General features: G+C 54.1%; 1 protein-coding gene across 1 annotated transcript; it reads right to left on the bottom strand.

Annotated features, from left to right (window-relative positions):
- Positions 1-8436: 8436 nt before the first annotated feature.
- On the bottom strand, positions 8437-21183 carry Rbm38 (RNA binding motif protein 38). Its single transcript, XM_051143895.1, has 4 exons — positions 20856-21183; positions 20209-20332; positions 19680-19734; positions 8437-9631 (listed from the first exon to the last, which is right to left on the bottom strand). Exons 1-4 carry the CDS (start codon positions 21084-21086, stop codon positions 9328-9330), a joined length of 714 nt encoding a protein of 237 aa, XP_050999852.1. The 5' UTR covers positions 21087-21183; the 3' UTR covers positions 8437-9327.
- Positions 21184-23997: the final 2814 nt, after the last annotated feature.

Below are 23997 nucleotides of genomic sequence, written 5' to 3'. Positions count from 1 at the left end.
TCGGTCAGGCCTGGTGGCTTAGGCCTGGAGGCCTAGTTGTGTGGTAGGCAGGAGGACTGCTAGTTCAAAGCTGTTCTGTGAAGGGCATGATGGCTCATGCTTTTAATGCCAGCACTTGGGAGGCAGAGGCAGATGGATGCCTGGTCTACAAAGCAAGTTCCAGGACAGCCAGGGCTCTGTTACACAGAGAAACCCTGTCTCAAAAACAAACAAAACAAAAAAGACATCCTGGACTACACAGCAAAACCTGTGTCAAAAAGAAAAAGCCAGGCCAAGGCACTGACTGTCACAGAGCGCTTACCCACCTGGCGGAGGAAGCCCTGGGCACCATCTACAGTGCTAAAGAGGAAAAGGAAGTGGGGGGGGGGGGTGCAGGCCATGTGGCTAGGGTGCTTATCTAGCAGGCTCGAAGCCCTCATTTAGATGCCCCAGCACCATATAAACCCAGGACAGTGCCCCACACCTATAATCCAAGCCCTAGGGAGGTGGAGACAGAGCAGAAGTTCAAGGTCATCAGACATCCTCTGCTACTATCTGAGGCCAGACTGGGTTACATAGACTCTATCTCTAGCCAATAACAAAAATATTAAAAAGGAAGACAAAGAACAAAAGGGGGGGGGGGACAGGCATGCTGATTTACGTCTGGAATCTTAGTGCCTGGGAGGTGAGGCAAGTTCACCAGAGGCCAGCCTGGGCTACATAGTGAGTTCCAGAATAGCCTGGGCTACAAAGTGAGCCCTTGTCTAAAACAAAAGGGGCGGGGGGGGGGGGGAGAAGAAGAGGAGGAAGAGGAGGAGCAGGAGGAGGAAGAGATGACAGGCAGAGTTTAGTGGGAAAAGTCGATGGCCATCACAGCTTCAGCCTCAGGAACAGCTAGATGCAACCATTTCAGTTTTTCTCTGCTTCCCCCATGGTCTCCTCCCGAGCTGGCTTTCTTGCTCAGTGTCCCTGTGGTCATGATGCCCTAGGCAGTAAGCTTCCAGGAAGGAGCGGCTATGTAAAGAATAGCAGGCCTCCATCCCCCTTCGCCCTCCCTATCTGTGTCTCCAGGGCTCTTCTGGGCTAGGAGCCTGTGTCCCAGGCTTCCTTGAGGCTGCTTGCCTCTGGCATTCTGTTCAGCCTGGCCTCAGTCACACACAGTGACAGGGAGACCTGCTGGTGACAGAGGTGGGCTAAGATGCCCCTGGGAGAGCATTGGTGGTACACACCTTTAATCCCAGCACTCAGGAGACAGAGTTTGAGGGTAGCCTGATCTACAGAGCAAGCTCCAGAACAACACAGCCAGGGCTACAAAGAGAAACCCTGTCTCGAAAAACAAAACAAAAGAAAACAAAAAGCCGGGAGTGGTGGCGCATGCCTTTAATCCCAGCACTCAAGAGGTAGAGGCAGGCGGATCACTGTGAGTTCAAGGCCAGCCTGGTCTACAAAGTGAGTCCAGGACAGTCAAGGCTATACAGAAAAACCCTGTGGTGCTTATCTAGCAGGCTCGAAGCCCTCATTTAGATGCCCCAGCACCATATAAACCCAGTACAGTGTCTCAAAAAACCAAAAAACCAAACCAAAACAAAACAAAACAAAAATACCAACCAAACAAAAAACAATACAAAAAAAAAAGCCCAAACCAAAACAACAACAACAATAAAAACCAAAACAAACAAAATAAAACAAAACAAAGAAAACCCACAAAAACAAAAAAGATTCTGATGGGAAAGATGCTCTGTTTTGCCTTCTGGAGATTTAGGGAGTGCTTAGGCTGATCCTGGTCTCCTTTGCCCCAGAACCCCAAAGGATGGCTCAGATGCTCCAATGGCCCCAGCTATGCCAACCATGGTCCAACCTCCTGCCCAGGGCTGCATTCTGAGTGGAAGACACTACCCAGGGAGGCTGCTGGCTCCCTCTGAGCTCTGCAGGGACAAAGTAAATAAACCTGATAAACTGGTATTTATGCCACAGCCTGGGGCGGCCACATATCACTGGGCAAATATGGTCAAAACTCAAGTCCACAGACAGCCAGGCTGTCCCACAGGGGCCTCACTCCACCTCCCAGGGGCCACCTCTGACCTCTCTCAGGACCCTCCTAAAGAGATCTGACTTGTACTATGGCTCTGTAGGCCACAGCTAAGCTGCATCTCCTTCCCCAGGCTGACCCCACAGGCAGCTCTTGTGATGCACCAGCCTTCAGGGGTAAATTTGGGAAGAGACGCTGCTGCTTCAAGGGACTTCCATGGCTGTAGAATTGTTTAAGTTAAATTCTGTTTGTTAGCCAGGCATGATGGCACATGCCTTTAATACCACCACTTGGAGGCAAGTGGATCACTGTGAGTTCAAGGCGATCCTGGTCTACAAATGTTCACAGAGAAACCCTGTCTCAAAAAACCAATAAATAAATAAATAAATAAAAATTCTGTTTGTTTGTGGCAAGTTCTTACTTAGCACAGGCTAGCCCTGAACTCAAAATGTAGCCATGGATGACCTTCAGCTTCGGATGCTCCTTTTTCCTGGATGCTAGGATTGCAGAAGCATAGCACTATACATGGCTGGGAATTGAACCCGGTTATGCATGCTATGCCAGTGCTTTATTCACCGAGCCACGCTCTCAGCTCTTTAGGACTCATGGATGGAGAAAGTGAAGCTGGCACCGAAGGCTGGCACTCATGGTGGGCCAGAAACACCCTCCGTCCCTGAACGCAAGGTTCAGGATGGGGAGAAAGAGAGAGCAACTGATGGGGCTTATGACCAAACCCAGGGGTCAAACCCAAAAGCTTGTTCAGCAGTGGAGACACAGAGTGAGGGAGGTGGCAGAAACCACTGGAGAAGGGCACTGAGGGCAGAGCAAAGTGGGCGTGCAAAGGCCCTGTGGTTGAAAGGCTCTGGCAGGGTCCGCATTCTTCCTGACCACTCTCTCCACAGGCATTAGTGAGCTCCAAATGTGTGTCAGACATGGCATTGGGTACTGGAATGACAAAACCCTGTTCCTCTGTATTGGGGTCACAGAATCCAATGAATCTGCTCCCCGCAGTGTGCCCTCAGACTCCTGGGCCTCCCAGTGCAGTGAAGAAGTGCTAGACCAGCCCTTTCCTAGCTCCTCCTCAAACCCATCACTCTCTAAGAAGCTGGTGACTACCCATGCTAACCGGGATCCCTCTGCAGGTAGTCTTTGTGGCTTCAAACACATGTGCATAGGAAACAATGAGGTGTACACACACACACACACACACACACACACACACACACACACACACACACACACACACACACACACACACACACCACCTCCCAGCATAGTGCTTCCAGACAGGGAGGCTGTGCTGGTTTCCCAGACAAAGCTGGGTGTGGGTGTGGCATGCCACCTGCCTGTCATGCCCAGGCCCTAAATCCCCACACCAGATTTCCCATTGTTTTGTTGTTCCTGGCCCTCAACCAATCCTCTTCTTTTGTGTGTATTGGTTTTTGCCTGCATGTATGTCTGTGTGAGGATGCCAGATCTTCTGGAACTGGAGTCACAGACAGTTGTCAGCTCCCATTTGGTGCTGGGAATTGAACCTGGGTCCTCTGGAAGAGCAGCCAGTGCTCTTAACTGCTGAGTCATCTCTCAGGGCCCAGTTCTCCCTCAGATAACCTCCATTTGTCCTTCTCAGGAGCCACAGTGGACACATGCCTGTTCCTTCAATATGTCAGACCCATCCCCATCACGAGACCTTGGCATGTGAGGGGGCAGCTCCTTCTGCTGTATGTTCTTAGCCTGCACGTCTCTGTGGCTCTTCTTCATGGAGGCTTCCGTGGCTAAGATCCAGAGGTGAGCAGCAGGCTTGTCTCCCCCTCTCTCTGGTACTCACCTCCTCTGCTCAGGAAAGCACAGTGCTCTTCCAGGTAGAAACAATATGTTTGTCGGGGGCCTGGAGCACACTGTTTTCTCAGAGGTCACATCCGCTGCTCTTTGCTCCCGAGGGCTAATGTGAAGGCCCCTCCACAGGACACATTGATGCTGTCAGCTGGGCAGCAGGAGACGGGGCATAACAGCCTTCTCTAAATAGTTATGCCAACCGGACTGCAGGAGGGGCTCAGCTAAGTCGGCGTAGGAGGGTGTTCTTGTAAATTCTGCTAGAGAGGCAGAGTCCTGAAGATCATGCTAGAAGCTCAAGGGAGGGAAGAATTAACTAAACACAAAATCAATGTCTAGAAGTGAGCCCTTCAGGCTGGGCAGCAAGAGGGATGCATGTGCACGTGTGTGTGCTGCAGATGGAGTCCAGGGCTTTGCCCATGCCCACTCTAACACTGAGGACCATGCCCAGCCCTCCAGGGTGAGGTTCTAAGATACTTTATGACTTCTGTGTGCTGTTTCCTCATTCTAGAAGCCTCTTTTCTGCCCCTCAGCTATGTTTCAGTTGCTATATAAGGAACCTGTCCCCCAACTTTGTGGCTTAGTGTTGCAAGCCCCTTTGACTCAACACAGGGCCTGCTCCAAGAGCAAATCCTGCATCCTGTGTGGTGGGCAGCCGAAGCAGGAGGATCTCAAGTTCCAGGCCATGGCCTGGGATACAAAATCCAACAAAGAAAACAGCCAAAGCCTTTCCTCTGTGCTCACCCAGATGTGTGCACACCACAACATCACTTCTCCATCGAATGTTTATCTGCATTGCAATTGGCATGCATTCATTTATTTATTTATTTACTTATGTTTCCTTGACAGGGTCTTATTCTCGTATTTTTTGTTTTGGACTTGCTTTGTAGATCAGGCTGGTCTCGAACTCACAGGGATCCGCCTGACTCTGCCTCCCCAAATGCTGGGATTAAAGGCGTGTGCCACCAAAGCCCAGCTCAGGGTCTCATTCTGAAACAGAGGCTGGCTCCAAACTCAAGACAATCCTCCTGCCTCCGGCTCTTGAATACGGAGATTCAATACCCAGATTCTAGCAGGACTATTTATATCTATAATTTAGAGCAATATCTCTATTCTTAAAATTCCTCTAAAAAGACTCCGTTGCCAGGTAGGGGCCAGCAGGTGGCATCCAGGGCTTTTTGGAGCTGTGGGCATGCAGGAGCTGGGGTGGGGTGGGGTGGTAGGGGCTTTGCTCTCAGCCCTGGTGAGCACCCAGGGATAGAATAACAGGCTGATAAGCAAAGCTGGGCTCTTATCAGTAACCCCAGGAGGTCCTGAGAGAGCAAGTGCCGCCCCTCCCCCACTGCCTGAGGTGACACCCAGAGCAGGGAGCTCTGGGCAGCTGTATCTAGACACCCCAACCTGTTGCCTGGGGTCTTGGCTCAGTGTTTACATGTCTGAGGAAAAACACCAGTGTGACTCAGCAGGAAGCGAGGCCATGAGTGGGGGCAACACCCAGCTGGATGTGTGGGTGAGGTGGGAGAGATGGGGCGTGGCCTGAACCTGGTCCTGAGGTCTTAAGTGACTAGATTTAAGGTGCTTGGGTTAAATCAGGCAGCCACTGGCAGCCACTCTCCAGCACTCTGGCAGCATCTGGACACAACTGGATATCCTTTGCCATGGCTGCCTATGTGGCACAGGGATGGTGAACCTCCCATGGGGTGCCAGGGTCTCAGGGAGATGTCGGACGGGGAGCCCATGAATTCTCAGACTCCCAGGACAGCCTGAGTTCTGGAGCCATGAGGTTGAAGCTAGCAGTGTGGCTGTGGATGGCTGGAAATGTGGGTCCTTTCTCTGGGGAGCAGAGGCCTGAACTCAAAGGGTTTCACAGGAATTGGGTGTAATTCTCACCTCTGCTTGCTGCTCAGTCTTTCTTGGGGCTCTGTGATTGAGCTGAGTCTGTACCTCACCTCAGATGCTACTGGGCAGGCTACATAATCCACCCCCTTTCACTTTAGTGATGATCCAGGGAGGTGGGTCTTGGTCATCAGTCAGTTTATCGGTGATATAACTATGGCTGAGTCAGTCATCTAAGGACCAGGATGGTTGCTGGAATTCCAGCCATCATATCCAAGTTCTAGCGTGGTAGAGCCAGACATGACCTGAACACTGGCCCTTCCCACTGCATCTTGACTGCAGCAGGTTCTGTCTGCATACCCGATAAACTGATGTCTAAGAGAGGACTGGTTACGATGTTCCACGTGGCACTAGTGAAAACAGACATCTGAGGTCCAACTTCAGAACTGCTGGGCCTAGGAGCCTCCCAGAGATCACCAAGACCCTGTTTGGCTCCCAGCTGTCCCTGCCTGCCCATCAGCACACTCCCTCCCCCACAGAAACGCAAGGTTATCTATTCCTAGCCGGCTTCCTCCAGGAGTTCCAGAAGGCCTCTGTGTCTCTCATGACCCCACATCCTTTCCTAGCCAATCGCTGGGATAGGACACTGGGTGGCAGGAGAGGGCCTTCCTGACCCAAGCCAACCCCTGGGCCCAAGAAGGCTGAAGCTGGTGCTAGGAAGTGTAGAATCAGCAGAGCCTGTGCGGAGAGGAAACTGAGGCCCTGAAAGGAGCTAGGAACATGTACATCCAAGGGCACAGGGGACGAGCGGGCTCTTGACTGCACTCAAGTGCAGGACACCAAGGAGGAAGGCTTAAGCAAGGGAAGAGCCTGCATATTACCTCCCCTAGCCAGTTTTCAGGCTGCGGGAGGCCACCCCATAAGTCCTCTTTGCTTAAGAAACTGGCTAGAGGCAGTCAGTGCTTGAATGCCTTGGCCATATTGAGGCTCGAAGGCTGAACAGAGCAAATAGGACCCCCCCCCCAGCGACTCGCACATCTCGAGGCCTGACAGCCTCATAGTGGTGGGTGCCCAGCGATGGGAATTTCACTAGGTCCCCAGGGAAGGGGAGAGAGGGAGACTATGCAGCTCACCGAGTAGCAACTGGATCCTAACTAGGCTCGGGACAAGTATTGTGAAAGACACTCAAACTTTCCACGTAGGGTAACGGTGGGGCTCTGCCTGACTTTCTGTCCTGCTGCCCACCTACACTTAGCTACAAGAAAAAGCTCCAGCAGGGAGTGGTAGCTGACTACCTCTGCACAGAGCCGGTCCAGTCCAGGGCCCTGGGTCCTCCCCTCCTCTAGCCATCTAGACCCCGCCCCCACCTCCTAGCCAGATCTGGCTCCTCCCCAAGTGGTTCCAGTTCAAAGCTGTATGTGTACCCCAGGCCCAGAGGACATGGTTCTTATCTACCACACAGCACAGGTGACACACAAGCCCAGCTCATGTTACCCAGTGTGCTTGGGTCGGGAGTGTGCATGAAACACACATGCACGCGTGTCACCTTGCAGATACCTGTGCAAGTATGCATATGAGCTGAATCAGGTAGGTGTGATTACAGAAGTGTATCCAGTGTGTGGTTTTTGTATGAACTACCCGTGTGAATGTCCACAGGTAGTGTGCAAATGCACGTGTCTATCTGAACTTGCTATGAGGGCACATATAACACAACGTGCAATCTGTAAGCGTGCCCTTGCATTGACGGGGGAGGGCAGGGCCCCAAGGGCTGGGTAGATTGCTGCCTCCTCTGGGTCACACTGTGCACTGGGTCTGTGCTGGCAGCTGGGAACACTGAGAACAGAAATCCTGTCCTTGGGAGGTGAAGCAGGGAGAACTCCCGTCCTAGGATAGTATGGCCTCTCCTACACTAGACCTTTCACCATGTAGCACCAGGGACAATGGTGACTCTGCGGCTTGCCATCTCCATCTGGGGACAACCCATGGCAAACTGTCCTGTGACAAGAACTGCCCTTACTGATGGCAGTGTGACTGTGATGCCGGCAGGCACCCAGCCTGCTCTTCCTGGCTCAAAACCATGCCTTTGAACTCTCCTACAATCTTAAGACCTAGGAGGGCATTTTCCAGACCAAGGGGCCTTCCTTAGGGCCTGTTCTTGTGGCTGCCACCAGCTGATAGAGACAGGAAGTACGCTGGCTTTGAGTGGCCTTCCTGATAACCCTGGCAGTGCCCGCCACCCCTCCCTGGCCCCACACTCTTATCATCGGCAACAAATGTCAGCTGTGGGTTGAGAGCCCCACACTGACCTCCTGACCCCTCAGTGTTTGCAAACTGACACTTGAGGCCTAGAATAAAAGCAAACCCAATACTGACCGTCCAGCTGGGCTTGGGCCAAGATGTGGGAAGACACATCTCAAAGTCCAATCAAGTGGAAACCAGAAACGGTCCCCCAAAACCCAAGGGACAGTGCAAGAAAATAGTCCCAGGTCCACTTCTAAAGGCCTGAACATCATGTCGACAGTGGACCCTGTGCAGTACTGGCAGCAGCAGATACCTACCTTGTGGTGGCTAAAGCCCTCCGGTTCAGACTGCTGGATGGGCTGTAGTGGGGCAGGCCCTGCTGTCACTCAAGCTAGTGACCAGCAGAGGCAAGCAAGGTAAGGGTTTGATGGACAGCTGTCAGAAACCCTGGACACAGGACCACCATGGCCATTGAGAGAAAATCTTCAGATCAACTTTTTCTTTACAGAAAACAAGTTTTATTTTTATAATCAGAACATTCTAATAAAAATATTATTATAACATTACTCCCTCTGTCCTCCAGGCCCTGACTAACAGGCATGCTGCGGAGTGCCTACACACTGGCTCCCTGAGGTAGGTGTGGAGGGACCCACTGCCCAGCCTGCGGGCAGCTTGCGCTGCCAGATGCCCACTTCACCCCTCCCAGATGTGGGCTAGAACTTTTCTTCCTGTGCATCTAGGTCATGCTCCCAGACTGGCACACAGGTGACAATGGGAGGTGGGTGGGCACAGAGCCTGCCTTGAGGGCCAGGGCCAGGAAGAAGGCCTCAATGGCACAGCAACAGACACCTGAGAATCTGCCCTTACGGGCACCTCTGCAGGTGACATGGACAGTGTCAGACAGACAGGAGCCCAGGGCCCTGCAGGGCTCCTGTCTGGTGATGGCCACCCTGTAGGGGAGGAAGAGCTCCATGGAGGCTGTCAGTGACACTGTCACAGAGAAATACTGTCATTGTCTCCACAGGGAACTATCGACCAAAGCCAGTCTCTAAGTAAAAAATGGGTTTGGGATTCTTGGTGATGGTGGTCTTGCCTCCAGAGCAGAACATTCCCAACAGGACATGGCACAGTGCTTTGACTGAAGGGCAGCTGGGCGGGGTTCCGGGAGCCCGGATCCACCCACAGGCTAGTTCCCAAAGAAGAGGAAGGACATCCCAGACTAAGGCACCTGGCATGGAGTGGCTGCAGAGGTCCCAATGAGTGTACCCTTCCTTCTCAAGCCCAGCAGGGCTGCAGAAGAAGCTTGCTGGTGCCTTCAGGGCAGGTGGGCTCAGGGGCCTGAGGAGACCCAAGTGCTGGTGGCTCCCGAGGCTGGCAGGTGGTGGCTGTGACCCTGGGCAGGACACGCCTCACTGCATCCTGTCGGGCTGTAGCTGAGGTGTCTGGTACTGCACAAAGGTGGTGCCTGCAGGTGCAGCGGCAGACAAGGCTGGGGGCATGGCTGTGGGGTAGCCATAGCCCACGAAGCTGGTGGCTGTGGCAGGCGAGGCAGCGTACGGGTACTGGTCGTAGGTGGCTGGAGGATACTGGGCGTAGGCTGGGCTGGCTGGTGTATACTCAAGGTAGGGCGAAGACAGTGACGGGACAGGGGTGGCAGGGATCACCACGCTGGGCTGCACAATGGCTGGTGGGTAGATGTAGTGGGGAGTCAGCCTGTGGGCCAAGCAGAGTGTCAGTGGGCTATAGGCAGAGTGGGGGAGGCCAGAGGATCAGAAAGCAAAGAGCAGACCAGTGTCCTCTAGCCTGTACACCCATCCACAACACAGATGCAGCAACTCCTCTAGTGTACTCTAACCCCAGGGCCCTTGCATGGGCAGTACCATCTCTCCAGAGGCCACTTAATGCTTGTTCTCCTCCTCAGGCTAGACCCCCTACTCTCCACACATCTCCCACAGGACCTGCTGTACGATGTATAAACACATGGCCTTGGTTTAAGGTGGGAATCTCAAGACGATGAGAACAGGGTAGCTGGCAGAGCGCAAGACCCATGAAAAAACTTGGGGAATGGTGCAGCTCATATGCCAGGTACCTACAGTTCCAGTGACATCCTGCTCCTTAGCCACCCATAGCCTTCCTGACAGCAGGAACGCAGGTACACCCACTGCAGGCACAATGGGTGATAGGCAGACAGGATGGAGGGCACAGGCCTGCTGGTGCACCTGTGCTCTGCTGGGCAAAAAGAGGCTCCAGAGGCCTTTGCTGCTCCTCTGCCAACACGTCCATTTTAAAGTCAAGTATGCTGAGCGTCCACTGCTAAGTGACTACATAGGTCCTACAGCTTGTTGTTGGAGGGCACCTGTAAGCTCCTACCCCACCCCTAGTCACTGTGGAAATGCTCTCAGTGCCACTTGCTGTCCTAGTCTATGGCCTACCCCAGGAAGCACAGCACTACTGCAGGAGGAAACTGAGGCTAGGTAGCAGGGAAATGAAGCAGAGGTTGCTGGATCCGTTTGAACAGGCAGCCTCCTGCTGGGCAGGCCTGGGTGAAGGGCTGAGCCTCTCTGGGCCTCAGGTCTGTCTACAGCAGCATCCCTGCCTGTGTGTCACAAGACGGCACTAAGAGCAGCAGAGTGGCTGTGGCCAGAGCAGATGCCACCAAGAGTGTCAGCACACAGCTCTCTTGGGGTGTGTCCAAGGGCCTCTGGACCACTTGGAGCCTCAGCTTAATATCTTTAAGACAGGCCTAGAGCCTAGCTAAGCTCAAGAGAAGATTTGCTCTAAGGAAAAACTTAACTGCTCCTTAGAGCTATCGCTCTGCTCACCCAGCCCACTCTCCTACAGCAGCATATGCACATCTCCATGGCCAGATGGCTCTCAAAGAGACGTGCCTAGGTAAGTCATAAATAATCAGGTCACCCAGGGACCAGTGCAGTGACATCCAACACCTTCTAGGGTGAAGGTGCCCCCACCCCCAGGCCAGGCCATCGCCCATCGTAAAACTTTTGAAAAAGAAAACCATGATGGATAAGGTAAGTACAGACTCTGGCTGAGCACACCTAATGTGTACAGGTCCAATGAGGTCTTCCCAAGGCCACCCCAGGGAGGTGGTGTACAGAGAATGTCCCCCAGAGATGGAGGGAAGAGGCAGCACTGGCAAGGAGGTCCCAAATCTTCACAAGGCCGGCTTAGGCGCCCATGTGCATGACTAAACAAGAGTTGTAGTCACCAGTGACAGAGTAGCATCTTAGCACCCACCAGTCACAAATAGAGAAGTGACACGTGGCCTTAGTGTGTGCTGGAGCACTGGCTGGCCATGGACAGTGGGTGGCAGAGAGGCAAGCAGTGACTATCACACAAATGCACCGGAGTAGTGAGTGTGTACAGAAAAGGCCAGAGACAGATGCCAGGTATCTTGCTGGGTTAGTCTCCACATTACTTGAGCCCCAGAGCCCATAGAGTCCATAATAGCTCTGGGGACCTGGTCTCTTGCATGCTGGGATTACAGGTGAGCTGCCGCAACTACCCAACACATCCTAGGTTCTGGGGGTGTGAACTGTGGTCCTCACACTTGTGCAGCAAGTACTTTACATATTGAGTCATCTCCCTAGTCCCATAGCAGCATCTGACAGCACATTTACCAAAGGGATACAGGGAAGGCTGGGGTAGAGATAGGAGAACCACTGGGGTACACACAAGGAGGCATGCCTCACACAGGTGTGACCCCACACTGTCTGGAAAACTGCACCCACTGCCCTCTCCATTTTCAAAGTGCAGCGGAAGCTAACCAGATATTGCCAAGACACCATGCACTAACAGTGACCAGCATCCTATATGGCACACAGGCAAATGAATGCAGTTATAAGGCCCAACAGCCTATGGCGGGAGCCCCAGGTAGGTGTCCACCCTCCTCTGCTGGCTGCCCTACCTCCTTGATTGAAATGGCATGGATGTGAATTCAAATACTACCTCTAGGCTGTATGATACAGTCTCAGATTCCTGGCAGCACACAGCCATGAGCAGAACACAGGGCTGGGCTCTGCAGGATGAGGTAGAAGACAGAAACTAGAGCTCAGGGGAGACTGCTAGGAAAGTGGGGCCTGAGGGTACATCAGGGAAGAAGCCCAGGCAGGAGGAAGCACAACAGGCTGGGGAAGGGGTGGGGGTGGGGAGCGTAGCTCCTCGCCCCATCGCCACTCAATTGGCCCACCAGATCCCTAAGCCCTTGCTGAGACAAAACTTGTCCAACAGCAGACCCACTGTCTTGGCCTGGGTCCAGGGCCAGCCCCTGCCCCATCCCACAGGCCTGCCTTCCTGAATCCAGGGCTCTGGTAGAGGGAGCTGCTGACGCCTGCTCCCTGCCATCCAGACTACAGGAGGGCCTAACTGGGACTAAGGCCTTCCCAGAGAAGCAAAGCCTATTTTGGCGCCCATACCTGGGTGTGTGTGAGTGGGGAACCCCCCTCCCCCAAGACTCAAGCACTCAAGTTTGAGGCTTTACAGTGCTGCATTCTAAACTTCCTTAAACATGGGTGGGAACAAGGGAGGGGACACCCTTATCCAATACCTCAGGGATGGTGTCTGCATTGAGGCTCCTTGAAAGGCCAACTCACAGCCCATACAAGGACACATGCCTATAGCAGGGGCTGTTTTCCTGCTCTGTCCACCTGGAGGACCTGTCCAGCCCTATATGCCCTGGATGCTAGAGGTCACCCCTATCTCTTCCTGTTCACCTGGACTTTCTTTGAAGTCTTAGCCAGATACCACTGTGCTGTGTGACATGGCACCTGTCTGAGACACAGGGCAGGCAAAGAGGCTCAGAGGCTTGAATGGCCAGCCATGTCACCTACCTATACCATGCTCTACTGGAACCATGGTTCTAAACCATTACTTGTGTACATTTTTCTGCAGGATGCTATTAGTACCTCAGGAATAGACACCAGGAACACAGCTAATATCTAAACACGCAGGGCAGTTCCTGGAAGACAGAATCACCCACAGTGAAGAACCAAGCCCACTGAAGTGGTACACTACTACTTGAAGGGCAGCACAAAGACTCCACATTGCTGCCACCACAGGCTAATGGTGGCAGCAGCTGGGACAGAGGAGTCTACAACCAGAGAACACTCTTGCAGTCACATTCTGTACTTAGAAACCCACCTGGGCTCTAGCCCTGTGCCCTGACCAAGGGCTGCCCGGTCCCAGGCTGCACACTGCTGCATGCCCAGCCCTACCTGCTTGAAACCTAGAAGATCCCTGTGTGTTGAGCCTTCCTAGGTGCTGCTGGTTCAGACTCAGAGGTAAGAATGCAAGCCACTGCTCAACCATCACACCCAGCCCAGCAAGGACACAAGCCTCCCAACCCACCTCAGCCACGCAGGGCCCTGTAGGACTCAGCGCTTTGTCTCAGTGCTTCAATGTCGCTGTTACTCTCTCTCCTTCTGACCTGTCCAGGCCAGCTGGACTCCACTTGCCCTGCCCACTGAGTTCCTCACATACCACTTCAAAGTGTTTCCTTAAAGACTTCAAGACCATGCCATCCACGGACCAGAATCCTTCATCACCTTCCCACTGGGCCTAGCAGCAAATCCAAACTGCTCCTGTGCCATCCTACACAACAGCCCATACCTACCCCTCCACTTGGATCTCCCAGATACTGCTGTCCCTACACTACAGTCACCCAACCAAAGGTGTTGGCACCTTTCTCCCCCTAGCGCCATCCTGAGGGCCCCTCCTGCCCCTGCTTTTCCTTCCCACCTTTTACTTGTGTGCACCTGCATGACTCTCAAGGGCAGAGCTTTCTTGTTTCAGGGTCCCCAAGGGCCCAGAACAGCCATTGGTGGACACCTGAGCACCCCAGGCAAGCCGGAGGCCCAGCCATGAGACAGCAGAGAGAGCAGCAGCCTCAGCCACCAGCAGAGTGCGATGAGACAGGAGGTACAATTCTGTTTGTCAAGCTCACAGGCAGCCTGACTGTCATCATCAGTCCACCCAACAGCTGCCTGGTTCTTATCACAGCCCTTGGGTGTCACGCCCACGGGCTGCTGCATCTCCTCCACCCCTGTGGGAACACCATGCTCTTGGCAGCATCAGGGCCTGGGGAGAGGCCAAGTAGACAAAGACCTTTCACACCCAGGTCTTGGGGTCTAGAAGCTAAAGGCTGGGTGACTACACTCTCCAGATTACGAGTACTCTGCCACCAGCTTTCTCAGGCTCAGTCCCACCCAGGGCTCGGCTGAGCAGAGGCCATCGTCTCTTCACTCCCAAGATTACATTTCCTCACTCATCTTTTGGCCTTTCTCAAGCCAGAATGGTTCAGGACAATTAATCCCACCACTGAGTAGCAGCAGAAGAGTTCCCAGGCCAGAGACCACCAAAGGAGTCTAAATCCTAGAGCTCTGGCGACCCTCCTCGTGCCAGGGATGCTGGGGCAACGATGACTTCTCGCCTTCCCACTGGTTATTTGGTTCCGGGTAGCCACTGCAGGCTGAAGGGGTGTGCCCGAGTGGGCTGCTATGGGTGCTGGTCAGGGCTGGCAGCTGAGCCTTAAGGGTGGAGCCATGAGAAGCTGCCTGACTCACTAGGAGTAGAAGAGCTGGCCTCTCCTTACACCAAGTCTGGAGTCAGGGTAACAAACAGCCAGGAGCGCCTGGCTGACTCAGCCTAGAAGAGCTTCAGGGTCCAGATCCCATTGCTTGTTGGAGCTTTTCCTGGTCTCAGTTTCCCAACTAGTAAACTAAGATGTCACAGGCACATCCCCTGGGCTCCTTGCTGCCCCCGGAAGAGGGGTAGGAAGTCTGCCGTGACATGAGACATCTATGTCCCTACCTCGAGCACAGCTACCACAGCTACTACTAAATGGAGCTGAAGGAAGGCAGTGTCAGTGAAGGCCCTGCCCCTGTGTAGCCAAACTCTCAGAAAAATCACTGACAGCAGCCTCAGAGAGCCCATTTCCCGAAAATGAAGCCACCACTGAAAATAAAAATGAAAAAGGCAAATGAGCCCATTTCACTTTTTTCTTTCTCCCTAGGGCCTTACGCCACAGTGCTAGAGGCAACCTGGCAGCTTACCAACAGCCCCAGCTTTAGGGTGGGGTGGTGGCTCGTGTGTGGCAGCCTGGCTGGCCTCTTGGGAATCCTTTGGGGTTCACAGACAGCCAGGTGAGTGTTGGCGCAGGTAAATGCAGACACGGAGAAGACACACTATTGTGGGAGTGAGCTGGGAACAGTAGGTCCACCTGAACCTGTCCAAATTCCAACTACTAGCTACTTTCAAAGTTGTACACTATGATGGCCTTTGACTCCAAGGCCAAGTCCTTCTACTGTCCACTCTGGCACATTAGCCTTTCTCTCTGAGCTAGGGCTCCAGGTGATTCCCTGTCTCAGACTGGATGTCTCATGCTGTCCCAAAGGAAGGCCTTCTGGCTCAACCCAGTGCTAGAGAAATGCCCTCAAAACAAATCTAAATCCCAGCCCTTGGGAAGCAGGGAGATTGCTATGTGGCCCAGGGATAGACAGCTTGTCTAGACCAGCTCCAGAGAAAGTAAGAGACGCAGAGACAGGAGTGTAAGGTCTGCTGCACTATATACAACCTGATGGGCCGGGCGTGGTGGCGCATGCCTTTAATCCCAGACCCCAGGAGGCAGAGGCAGGTGGATTGCTGTTGAGTTTGAGGCCAACCTGGTCTACAAAGTGAGTCCAGGATAGCCAAGACTACACAGAGAAACCCTGTTTCAAAAAACTCCCCAAAAAACAAACAAACAAAAAAACCCTGATGGTGCATGCCTTTGATCCCAGTACTAAAGAGGCTAAAGGAGGCTCATGACAGGTTCGAGACCAACCTGGGCTGTATAGCACGGCCTTGTCTCAAGAGAAAAAAAAGAAAAAGAAAAAGAATAGTGGGGTGGTCTCTGTCACTGGGGATCTACAGACTGGGCTCTGGTTCCCTCTACAGCTCTTGCATCATCCTGCGAGGATCTGTTTTATCTCCTGGCAAGAGGCACTGTGGTCACACCAGCAGAGCTGGAGGGCCCTGGCCTGACACTCAGTATCACTCTGTAGATTCCCTGCCTGTTCCCAACTGACACTGAACCTAAAGGAGGGCTGGGCAAGGGAGCAAGGCCACTGTCCCAAGGGATGTTGAAACTCCTGCACCAGTGGGCCACCTGGTGGACCTCCATGCCACAGACATAGTCTGAGCTTCAGAAGAGGTGCCCCAGGCGCCTGGCAATAACTGAACTCTTGAGAGGAACCTAAGAGCACTTGAGGCTAGCTTCTGTCGCAGCAGACAGGGACAAACAACAGGTGCACCAGCATAGGCTGCATGCCTTCTGGGAGGGTCAGACAAGACAGCCCACGCCTGCCTCCAGATAGGCTGCCAAACAGGAAGTGATGATAGGGAAGCAAGCAGAGGCACCCCCAAGACACCCCACAGGTGGTGGGTGAGCATGCTTGCACCTGCTGTTCTGGGCCTGGCTTCATGCTTGTACTTCTAACTCCTTCCTCACTGCGGCCCCCCTCGACAGGCCTGAGCCAGAACCTCTCACTGTGCTCAGTGAAAGTAGAGCAAAGCCCTCTGAAGTGCAGGAACAATGTCCCTTCCCCCACTGCCCCTCACTAGGTGCACTGTCTGTGCAGGAAACGTTTGACACAGTGTGAGACCCTATGGCACCAGTGTGTGGCTCAACTAGCCAGTCAGAACTGAATACACAGCACTGCTCACCCCCCGGGGGATCACCTCAGCAACACTCCTGTAGGGAGCCCTTGACACACTGGGCCCTAGGTTGGCCCAGTCTTTCATTCAGAGCATCTGAGTCAACAGTCTAACATGCACATTCTCACCACCCTGTACCCCACTTTGGGGGAAACAGACTCCTCCCTATCACCTCTCCTTGGTCCTGATGAATAGGCCTGGTGACATGGTGTCAAGACTGAACGTACTGGTCCATCCCAGAGAACAGAGTCTCTAAAATGATGACTGTGGGAAAGCTCAAGCCAGCGAGGGGATCTCTGGATGTAACAGATTCATCCGAGAACTGTCACATGAGCAGGGAGATGCTAGGAAGGGAGGGATGGGCCTGAGTGGCCCTAGGGAGAGGGCTGGCCACTCACTGTTGCTACAGGGCCTGTTGAAGGGCCACCCAGCACAAACCCCACAGCTTCCCATGGCCTTGGGATCAACACGTTCCATGACCACAACCCATCAGTCCTTACCATGACCATGGCTGCTGAACAGCGGCACAACCTGACACTTAGCACCCTGGCCTGACCTTAGGGTCTGGCTCCATCTTAGGGAGAAAGTGTGAGCAGGCATCTTACCACAGCAAGGTTCCCCTAAGAACAGGGAAAACAGCCTCCTGGAGCAACAGGCCCTTCAGATATAGCTAAGGAGAGGCTCCAAGAGCTGCTGGGCCAGAGACAAACCTCAGCTCCGCGCAAGCCTTCAGCTCAATGTGCACAGACACCCTTGACCCTAGGAGGCCCTGACAAGCCAGATCAACACAACTGTTCAGCCGTCCTTTCCCACCTGCATTACTTCCTGTGCCCCAGGGCTAGCAGAGACCGCCTTGCTAGAAGGCCCTGGGTCACTTATCCCTACCAAGGATTACTACACAGGCCTGGGAGCTAGCAATAGCGACTGCAATAGTGGAGAAGGCTTCACCAAATACGAAGCCTTGGCCCCACATACAGTTCCATGATGGACAAACACAGGCTGTGCAGCCAGCAAGGCCTATTCAACAAGCAGGCACGGAGCAAGCAGAGGAGGACCCAGGCAAACGGCAAAGCATGGTCCATCAGAGTTCTTATAAGCTGAGGGGTATTCTACGCAGATACGGGAGGACCCAAGTGGTTTGGCCTACAGGTGGTCTGTATAGTCTTCAGAGTATCAAGGGCCTAGGGGGGAAAAGTACAGCCAGGAGCCTGCAGGCTTAGAGCTGCCAGGGTTCTAGCTCCCGCCAGGCCCTCAGCCAGGGCAGCCCAAGGCCGACTGACAAAACCAACCGCTGAGTCAGGCCCAGCTAGGCAGGGACAGATTGTTTGCAAAAACAAAGGGGGCTTGCTGACAGGCCAATTCCACCTCCCAGCTGGGTGCTAACAGCAACAGACCCAAGCAGCAAGGCCTGGCCACACCACCACCACCCGGGCTCTTTGAGAGTCTGGCAAAGGCAAGAGGTGGGGTGTTCCTCAGAGGAACCCAAGGACTGTTGGCAATATGGATTGGCCAATCCCCTGTGCCCATCTGTCCATTTGGGTCTACACTCCTTGGAACCAACAAACACTACGAGGCCATTTTGTAGTCACAGTGCTGGATGACCAGCCCACGAACCAAGTTACAAATCACTGTGGCCTCATGCCAGATGAGCCCGAGAACCAGGACTCCTAGAACTTGCCCATCCCCAAAGACGGCCAGTGTGACGTGAGTTCAAATCTCACCCCCTGGGTAATACCAGCCATCTGAGGACAGTAAGGGAGCCTTTTTTTGGCGACTAGAGCATGCTGTCCTTCAAGAGTCGTGTCCTCATTTTCAAGATGAGAAAAGGCAACTAAAGGGGGATAGTCAGAGTAACAGGCTGGATGTGGACCTAGATCTGAGGACCACCAAAGCCAAGCACTAGTGATTCAGAGGCAGTGACTATATGTCAAACCCAGAGGGGAGACCCTGTGCCATGTAAGCCATAGACAGAGCCTGTGTGAGCACATCTCAGTTCAGACCAGCCTCAAACCCAGGCCTAGGAGGGCACAGCGAAGCTACTGGAGAGAACCCTCCGCACACAGCCAGCAGGAGACAGGTTAACATGAAGATACCAAGGCTGGGATATTTCCAACCTCCTTCCAGACAGCCTAGAACACATAGGGAACAGATCACGGGCCAAAAAAGTGATGTGGCACCATCTGCCATGGTAGCACCCCAAGTACTCCCCCAGGAGACTAGCGACACCACGACAGGAAACACAGGCTGTTAGACCCCTGCTCAGCTCACACCAACTCTCAAGAATGGGTGAGGAGAATGCCAGTGCTGCCCTGAAGGACAGGCACACTATGAGGACGCAAGCAGCACCTTCAACTCATCTGACCCGCTGTGCTGGCCAAGCTTCAGCACACACCTACTCTACCCGACCCACCCACCTCAGACACAAAACTCAGCAGCCAGGATTTAGCAGAAGGTCTATGTCAGTCGTCCCCACCTAGCGGCTCATTCACTGACAGTCTGCATTGGATAAACAGATAGGTCCAACTTGTGTGTCCCTTACGTGTGTAAGTCCCTCCCTAGGCAGCTATCAGGCCTATCACTTCAGTATAGAAGAAGTTGGGACACGGAGGAAGTGACCCACAAAAACCCAACCAGTGAGAGCCACTTACTACGCCATTCACAAAAGCAAACCTCAGCTGGTACAGACCCACAGTAGCTCCCTTTACAGCAATTGTCTACATCCGGGGGCTCCCCAGGTAGGTCCAGCCTTGGTATACACTTCTGAAGAGCTGCCTGCACTAGGTGTGCACTTACTTATCTCCCAAACAAGCTGTCCACACATTCACTGCACAGGTTGAGTCGGGGAAAGCTATGCAGCAGGTTTGAAGGCCTGTGCTCCCCTCTGGGCTACAGAAATGCAGTTGGTCTTACCTTTCCCTCCACACCCCCAAAACTCAATCCAATTTCTGAAAACAGCCACTTCCCCAGCCTTTCAGATGAGAGAGCCTGAAAAGCCCACAGCTGTCCCACCTCAAGGCCCTCCCACCCGCACCAGCTATATCCACTCACTCACCCATAGGTGCGCTGGATCAAGGTGGGGTGTAGCTGTGGCACACCAACCGCAAAGCCTAAAACAAGAGGACAGTTAGGGACAGCATGCTGCCTGGGTGAAGTCCCAGGGTCACATACACCTGCCACACTGACCTGGTCACAAAGGATCATTAGCGTCCTCTCCCACCCCAGCCACCGTCTCTGTCCTCACCAGTGAGTTCTCAAAACTCAAAGCACAGAAATCCGCAGGTAGTAGCGGCTTCTCTGGGCGTCCCCTAGTCTACAGCCTTGTCGTAGTCGGTAACTGACTCCTTCCCTCTCCAAGAGTAGAACAGACATCTGAGATGTGGTAACCCTGGGATGATACATTGCTGAGGAAGAGGATCAAGCTCCCAGGCTAGGGGTGGTTGCCCTAAGCTGGCTCTGCAGGCACATGATTGCTGGCTGCCACTCCGGGACAAAGGGGGAGCGGGGGCAGCGTTTTCCATCAGACCGATACCAAGGCTGAATATAGAAACAAGAAAGGCTGGGAAGAAAACTCAAACTCTTACCAGTCTGCAGACTCCTAGGCTTGGCACCCAGGTAGGCCAGGTTCACATTGGCCTTGCGGCCATCGATAATAGGATTAGGGTCTTTACAAGCCCTATCAGCTGCTGCCCGATCTGCCATGGTCACCTGCAGGAACACAGAGGGTCAGGGGCTTCGGTGGCTGGCTGAGGGAAGCAGGGCAGAGAAGGGAAGAGGGTTCTACCCTGGCATCAGGCCATCCCTGGGTCTTTCCTCTGGGGTGGGGTATCTAGTGTTCAGGACCCTTGGGGCACTGTCTTCGCTCCCTCCCAGGATTGCAGCTCCTTCCCCAAAATTCAAGTGCTGAGAAATCGAGCCTTCAAGGACAGCGACAAGGCCCTGGGAGGTGGAGTAAAGTGAACCCCTAGGGGAGGCCCCCCAGGCTGTCCTTGGCCAGCATAAAGTACCGTTAACTTTCTCAGAGGAGAAGTTTGGGGACACAAGAGTGGAAGGAAGTGGGGAACCGTCTTCAAGTCGCTGGTGCTAAAGCTTACGCTTATTTTGGGGCAGCTGGAAAGTGTGGGGGAAGGGCCGACGGCCCCGGGAAGCCCCGGAGTCCCGGCTGCGCGCGGCGGGTCTGGGAGGCGGTGGGGGAGGGGCGGCGGCAGGTGCGCGCGCCGCGGGCACTCACGAAGCCGTAGCCGCGGGACTTGCCGGTCTGGCGGTCGGTGATGACCACGGCCTCTTCGATGTCTCCGAAGCCCTCGAAGTACTTTCGGAGCGATGCGTCGGTGGTGTGGTAGGGCAGGCCGCCCACGAAGATCTTGGTGAACGTGGTGTCCTTCTGCGAGCCGTGCATGGCGCTGGGAGCGGCGGGTGGCCGCGGGAACACACTTGAGGCACACGAGGGCTGCAGCAGCATCGGGGCCGCCGCTACCGAGCCGGTCGGCGCATGCGGGGGTGTCACAGGCCGAATCTGAGTCCCCCACGCCGTCCCACGCCGCTCCTCACTCTGCCGCGACGCGCCTACTCTGCGCCCCGCGGGCTGCCGGCCGCCTTTGTAGCCGGCCACGCCCCGCGGTCACGCCCCCGTTTCAGACACTCCCTCCCCCAAAGCAGGGGCTGTCGGGAAACGTAGTTCTAAACACGCCTCTTGTGCCAGGACGCCGGGCCAGCAAGTGGGTTTAGCTCCTACGTGTTCGCCTGCCCGTATCAGCTGGTCTCGCTGGGCGCAGGGTCCGGTAGATTACCTGTGCTGCTTGATCAGTGGTTTACGCCTGAGCGACTTGTTAAAAGGTCCGAAGCTGTGGTTCAGCTGGTCATTCGTCAAACCTTATTTGATCTCAGCAGCTTCACATAAATCTGGCTGGTGACACACACGCCTGTAAACCCCCACTCAGAAAGGGAAGGAAAAAGGATCAGAAGTTCAAGGGTACCCATGGCTGTGTAGTAAACTTGAGGTCAGCTGAGCTAAATGAGACCCTGTCTCACAAAAAAGTAAAGGCAAAGTGGATTTGCCTTCTTTTTTTAATAGAAACGATTCTAATCATAAGTGCCTGGGGTGTCAGGCACTCTATGCTGGAACTTCAGTAAAAGCATGTCCCGAGACCCTAGGGTTTCTGTGGGAAACGAGGACTAATAGATAGTGAATATACCTTTTACAGTCTTGAAGGACGCTAAGAGCCATGAGACCTTGGGGGAGGCCATAGGCGGCTGGGCTCCCTTGTCACTGGCATGGGAACTCCTGTGGGGCTATCCTTAGCAGGAAAACAAGTAGAAAGCATAGTATGCCATGTGGAGAAAGAGGGCCACGACTGGGACAGGGTGACAGTCTGCAGAACTCTTCTGGCCCACTGCAAATGTAAAACGTGGGGCCCCTTGTGGAAGAGACATGTCTTTTAAACAGCGTGGTGTTGCACACCTGTGATCCTAATACTGAGGAGGTGGATTAGAGAGGGTTATAGGTTCGTCCCCTGCTGTACAAGGTCAGGAGCCAGCCTCTGTGACATGAAACCACGTCTACAACAGAAAATAGGAATATCAGCACAAAAGTAGGTACGATGCCTTAGCTGCTGGGCCAGGAAGCAAGCACCCTGATCCAGTATTCCCCAAGTCTCCCAAGTTTCTGGCTATCCCACTGGGACCTGAGGGCCTGCGGGTTTTAGTGGGGTTAAAACTGGCCCCGCCCACTGGTCAAGAGGGACTGTGAGGCAGGCAGCCTCCGTGTAGGCCCAGCTCCATTCAGTCTGCTTTGCTAATAAAGCTTGATTCTGCCTAGGCTGCTTCACACAGCTGCACAGTCTGAAAGCCTGCTGGGGATATCCCTGCACAGCCTCGGTTTCTCATCTTTGCCCTCTAGGCTTCACCTTTCCTTTGCTGTAGGGTTTATTTTCCCCCAGACACTACCCAAACCAGGCCTGCTCTTGGTCTAAGGGTCTCCAGCTGCTGAGTGAGCTCCTTGACAACTGGGCTCTAGCATCAAGCTTGGCAAGAGAGGCCCCTCCTGGAAATGTCAGTTGAGCGAATCCATGTGGAATGTAAAGAGGAGGAGGCCTCCGGACCAAAGACCCCTTTTAGAAGCGCCCTCTGAAAACTGGTAGTGTGTTCTTGACTTATTCTTAGAGGGCTAAGACTGCCTAGCCCTGAAGTCTTGGGCCACCTGAGTGCCTTCCTGGGTGCCATCCTGCTGCTGGTGGCCAGGACTGTTGGCTTCAGGACTCCTCGCCTACAAGTCCCAGCGCCGCCCTGCCACGGCCCCGCCCCGCCCCTCTGCTTCCCAAGGGCCCCGCCCCGAGAAGCTCGCTTGGCGGACGCTGCCGGCACGTGCTGCCGCCTGGGCGGGAGGAGGGGGAGGGGAATCGCAGAACTTGCTAGAGCGCAGCGCGGGCCGTTGACTCCAAACTATAGCTGTCGGAGGATGCTCCCTGCTCGTAGCTTCCCCTGGCTCTCTGGGTTTCTGAATCACCCACTTTTGCACCTGTTCAGGGTCTCCACCTCCCACGTGTCACCATCCCCTGCGTGTCCTGAACACACATGCTCTAACGGCCGCCGCGACTCTGGGGCCAGGGATGCCATGAATGGGAAGCAGACATCCGTCAAGCTTCCATGCCCGAAGGGTGCAGCTGCCAGAAGTGTATGAGTCTGCATAGAAAGCATTTCCACCAGGCACAGTTATCCAGGTGGGCACTTAGTAGGGGACAAAGAGGGCAGGAAAGAATAAGCACAGGCCCCACGGGGGAGGGGGGACGGGGAGTGAGGGGGGAGTAGGGAATGGTGGATGCAAAGTGGCAGAAGTGACAGCTGCAGCTACTGTCAACTAATGAATCCTCCCCTTCCTGCCACTTATACAGTCTCATTATGCAGCCCAGGCCAACTTTCTGTCCTGCCACAGCCTCCCATGTGCTGTGATTACAAGCACTGCGCCTCCATGTTTGGCTCAGGGGTATGTGCTGGCAATTGCTTCACACATCACTACCGATGAAGTTCATTTGGCCTTTGTAGTGCTTGCTAAGGTCCTCACTGGGGATTCCCCTACATTAGGTGACTTAACCCATGAGCCTGGTTTGTAGGTGGAGGGGCTGAGGCTTGCTCACCGAGGCTCCTGAGGCAGTCCTACTCCGGGACCCCATCTCACCCTCTAGGCCCCATTCAGAAGCTGTCCTGGTCCTGTGATGGGACAGTGGAATCCCAGAGAGGTAGGCACATGTCCCAGGACAATGCAGCCAGATTGGGCAGAGTCAGCATTAGAACTCGAGTTGGGGTGGGGGGCTTGAAACCTCATCTTCCAGGCTGGAGTGGGGGGCGGGCAACATAGCTCAGCTAGTCTATCTGTT

The sequence above is a fragment of the Acomys russatus genome, chromosome 4, assembly GCF_903995435.1.
Source record: "Acomys russatus chromosome 4, mAcoRus1.1, whole genome shotgun sequence".
In the NCBI taxonomy this organism is placed as follows: domain Eukaryota; kingdom Metazoa; phylum Chordata; class Mammalia; order Rodentia; family Muridae; genus Acomys; species Acomys russatus.
This window is presented reverse-complemented; position numbering and strand designations above follow the sequence as displayed.

Coding starts and splice junctions, on each gene's coding strand:
- Rbm38 (XM_051143895.1), bottom strand. CDS start 21,086: ATGCTGCTGCAGCCCTCGTGTGCCTCAAGTGTGTTCCCGCGGCCACCC. Junction 19,735..20,208: donor GCCTAGGAGTCTGCAGACTG/GTAAGAGTTTGA, acceptor CTCTTGTTTTAG/GCTTTGCGGTTGGTGTGCCA. Junction 9,632..19,679: donor TTGATCCAGCGCACCTATGG/GTGAGTGAGTGG, acceptor CTTGGCCCACAG/GCTGACTCCCCACTACATCT.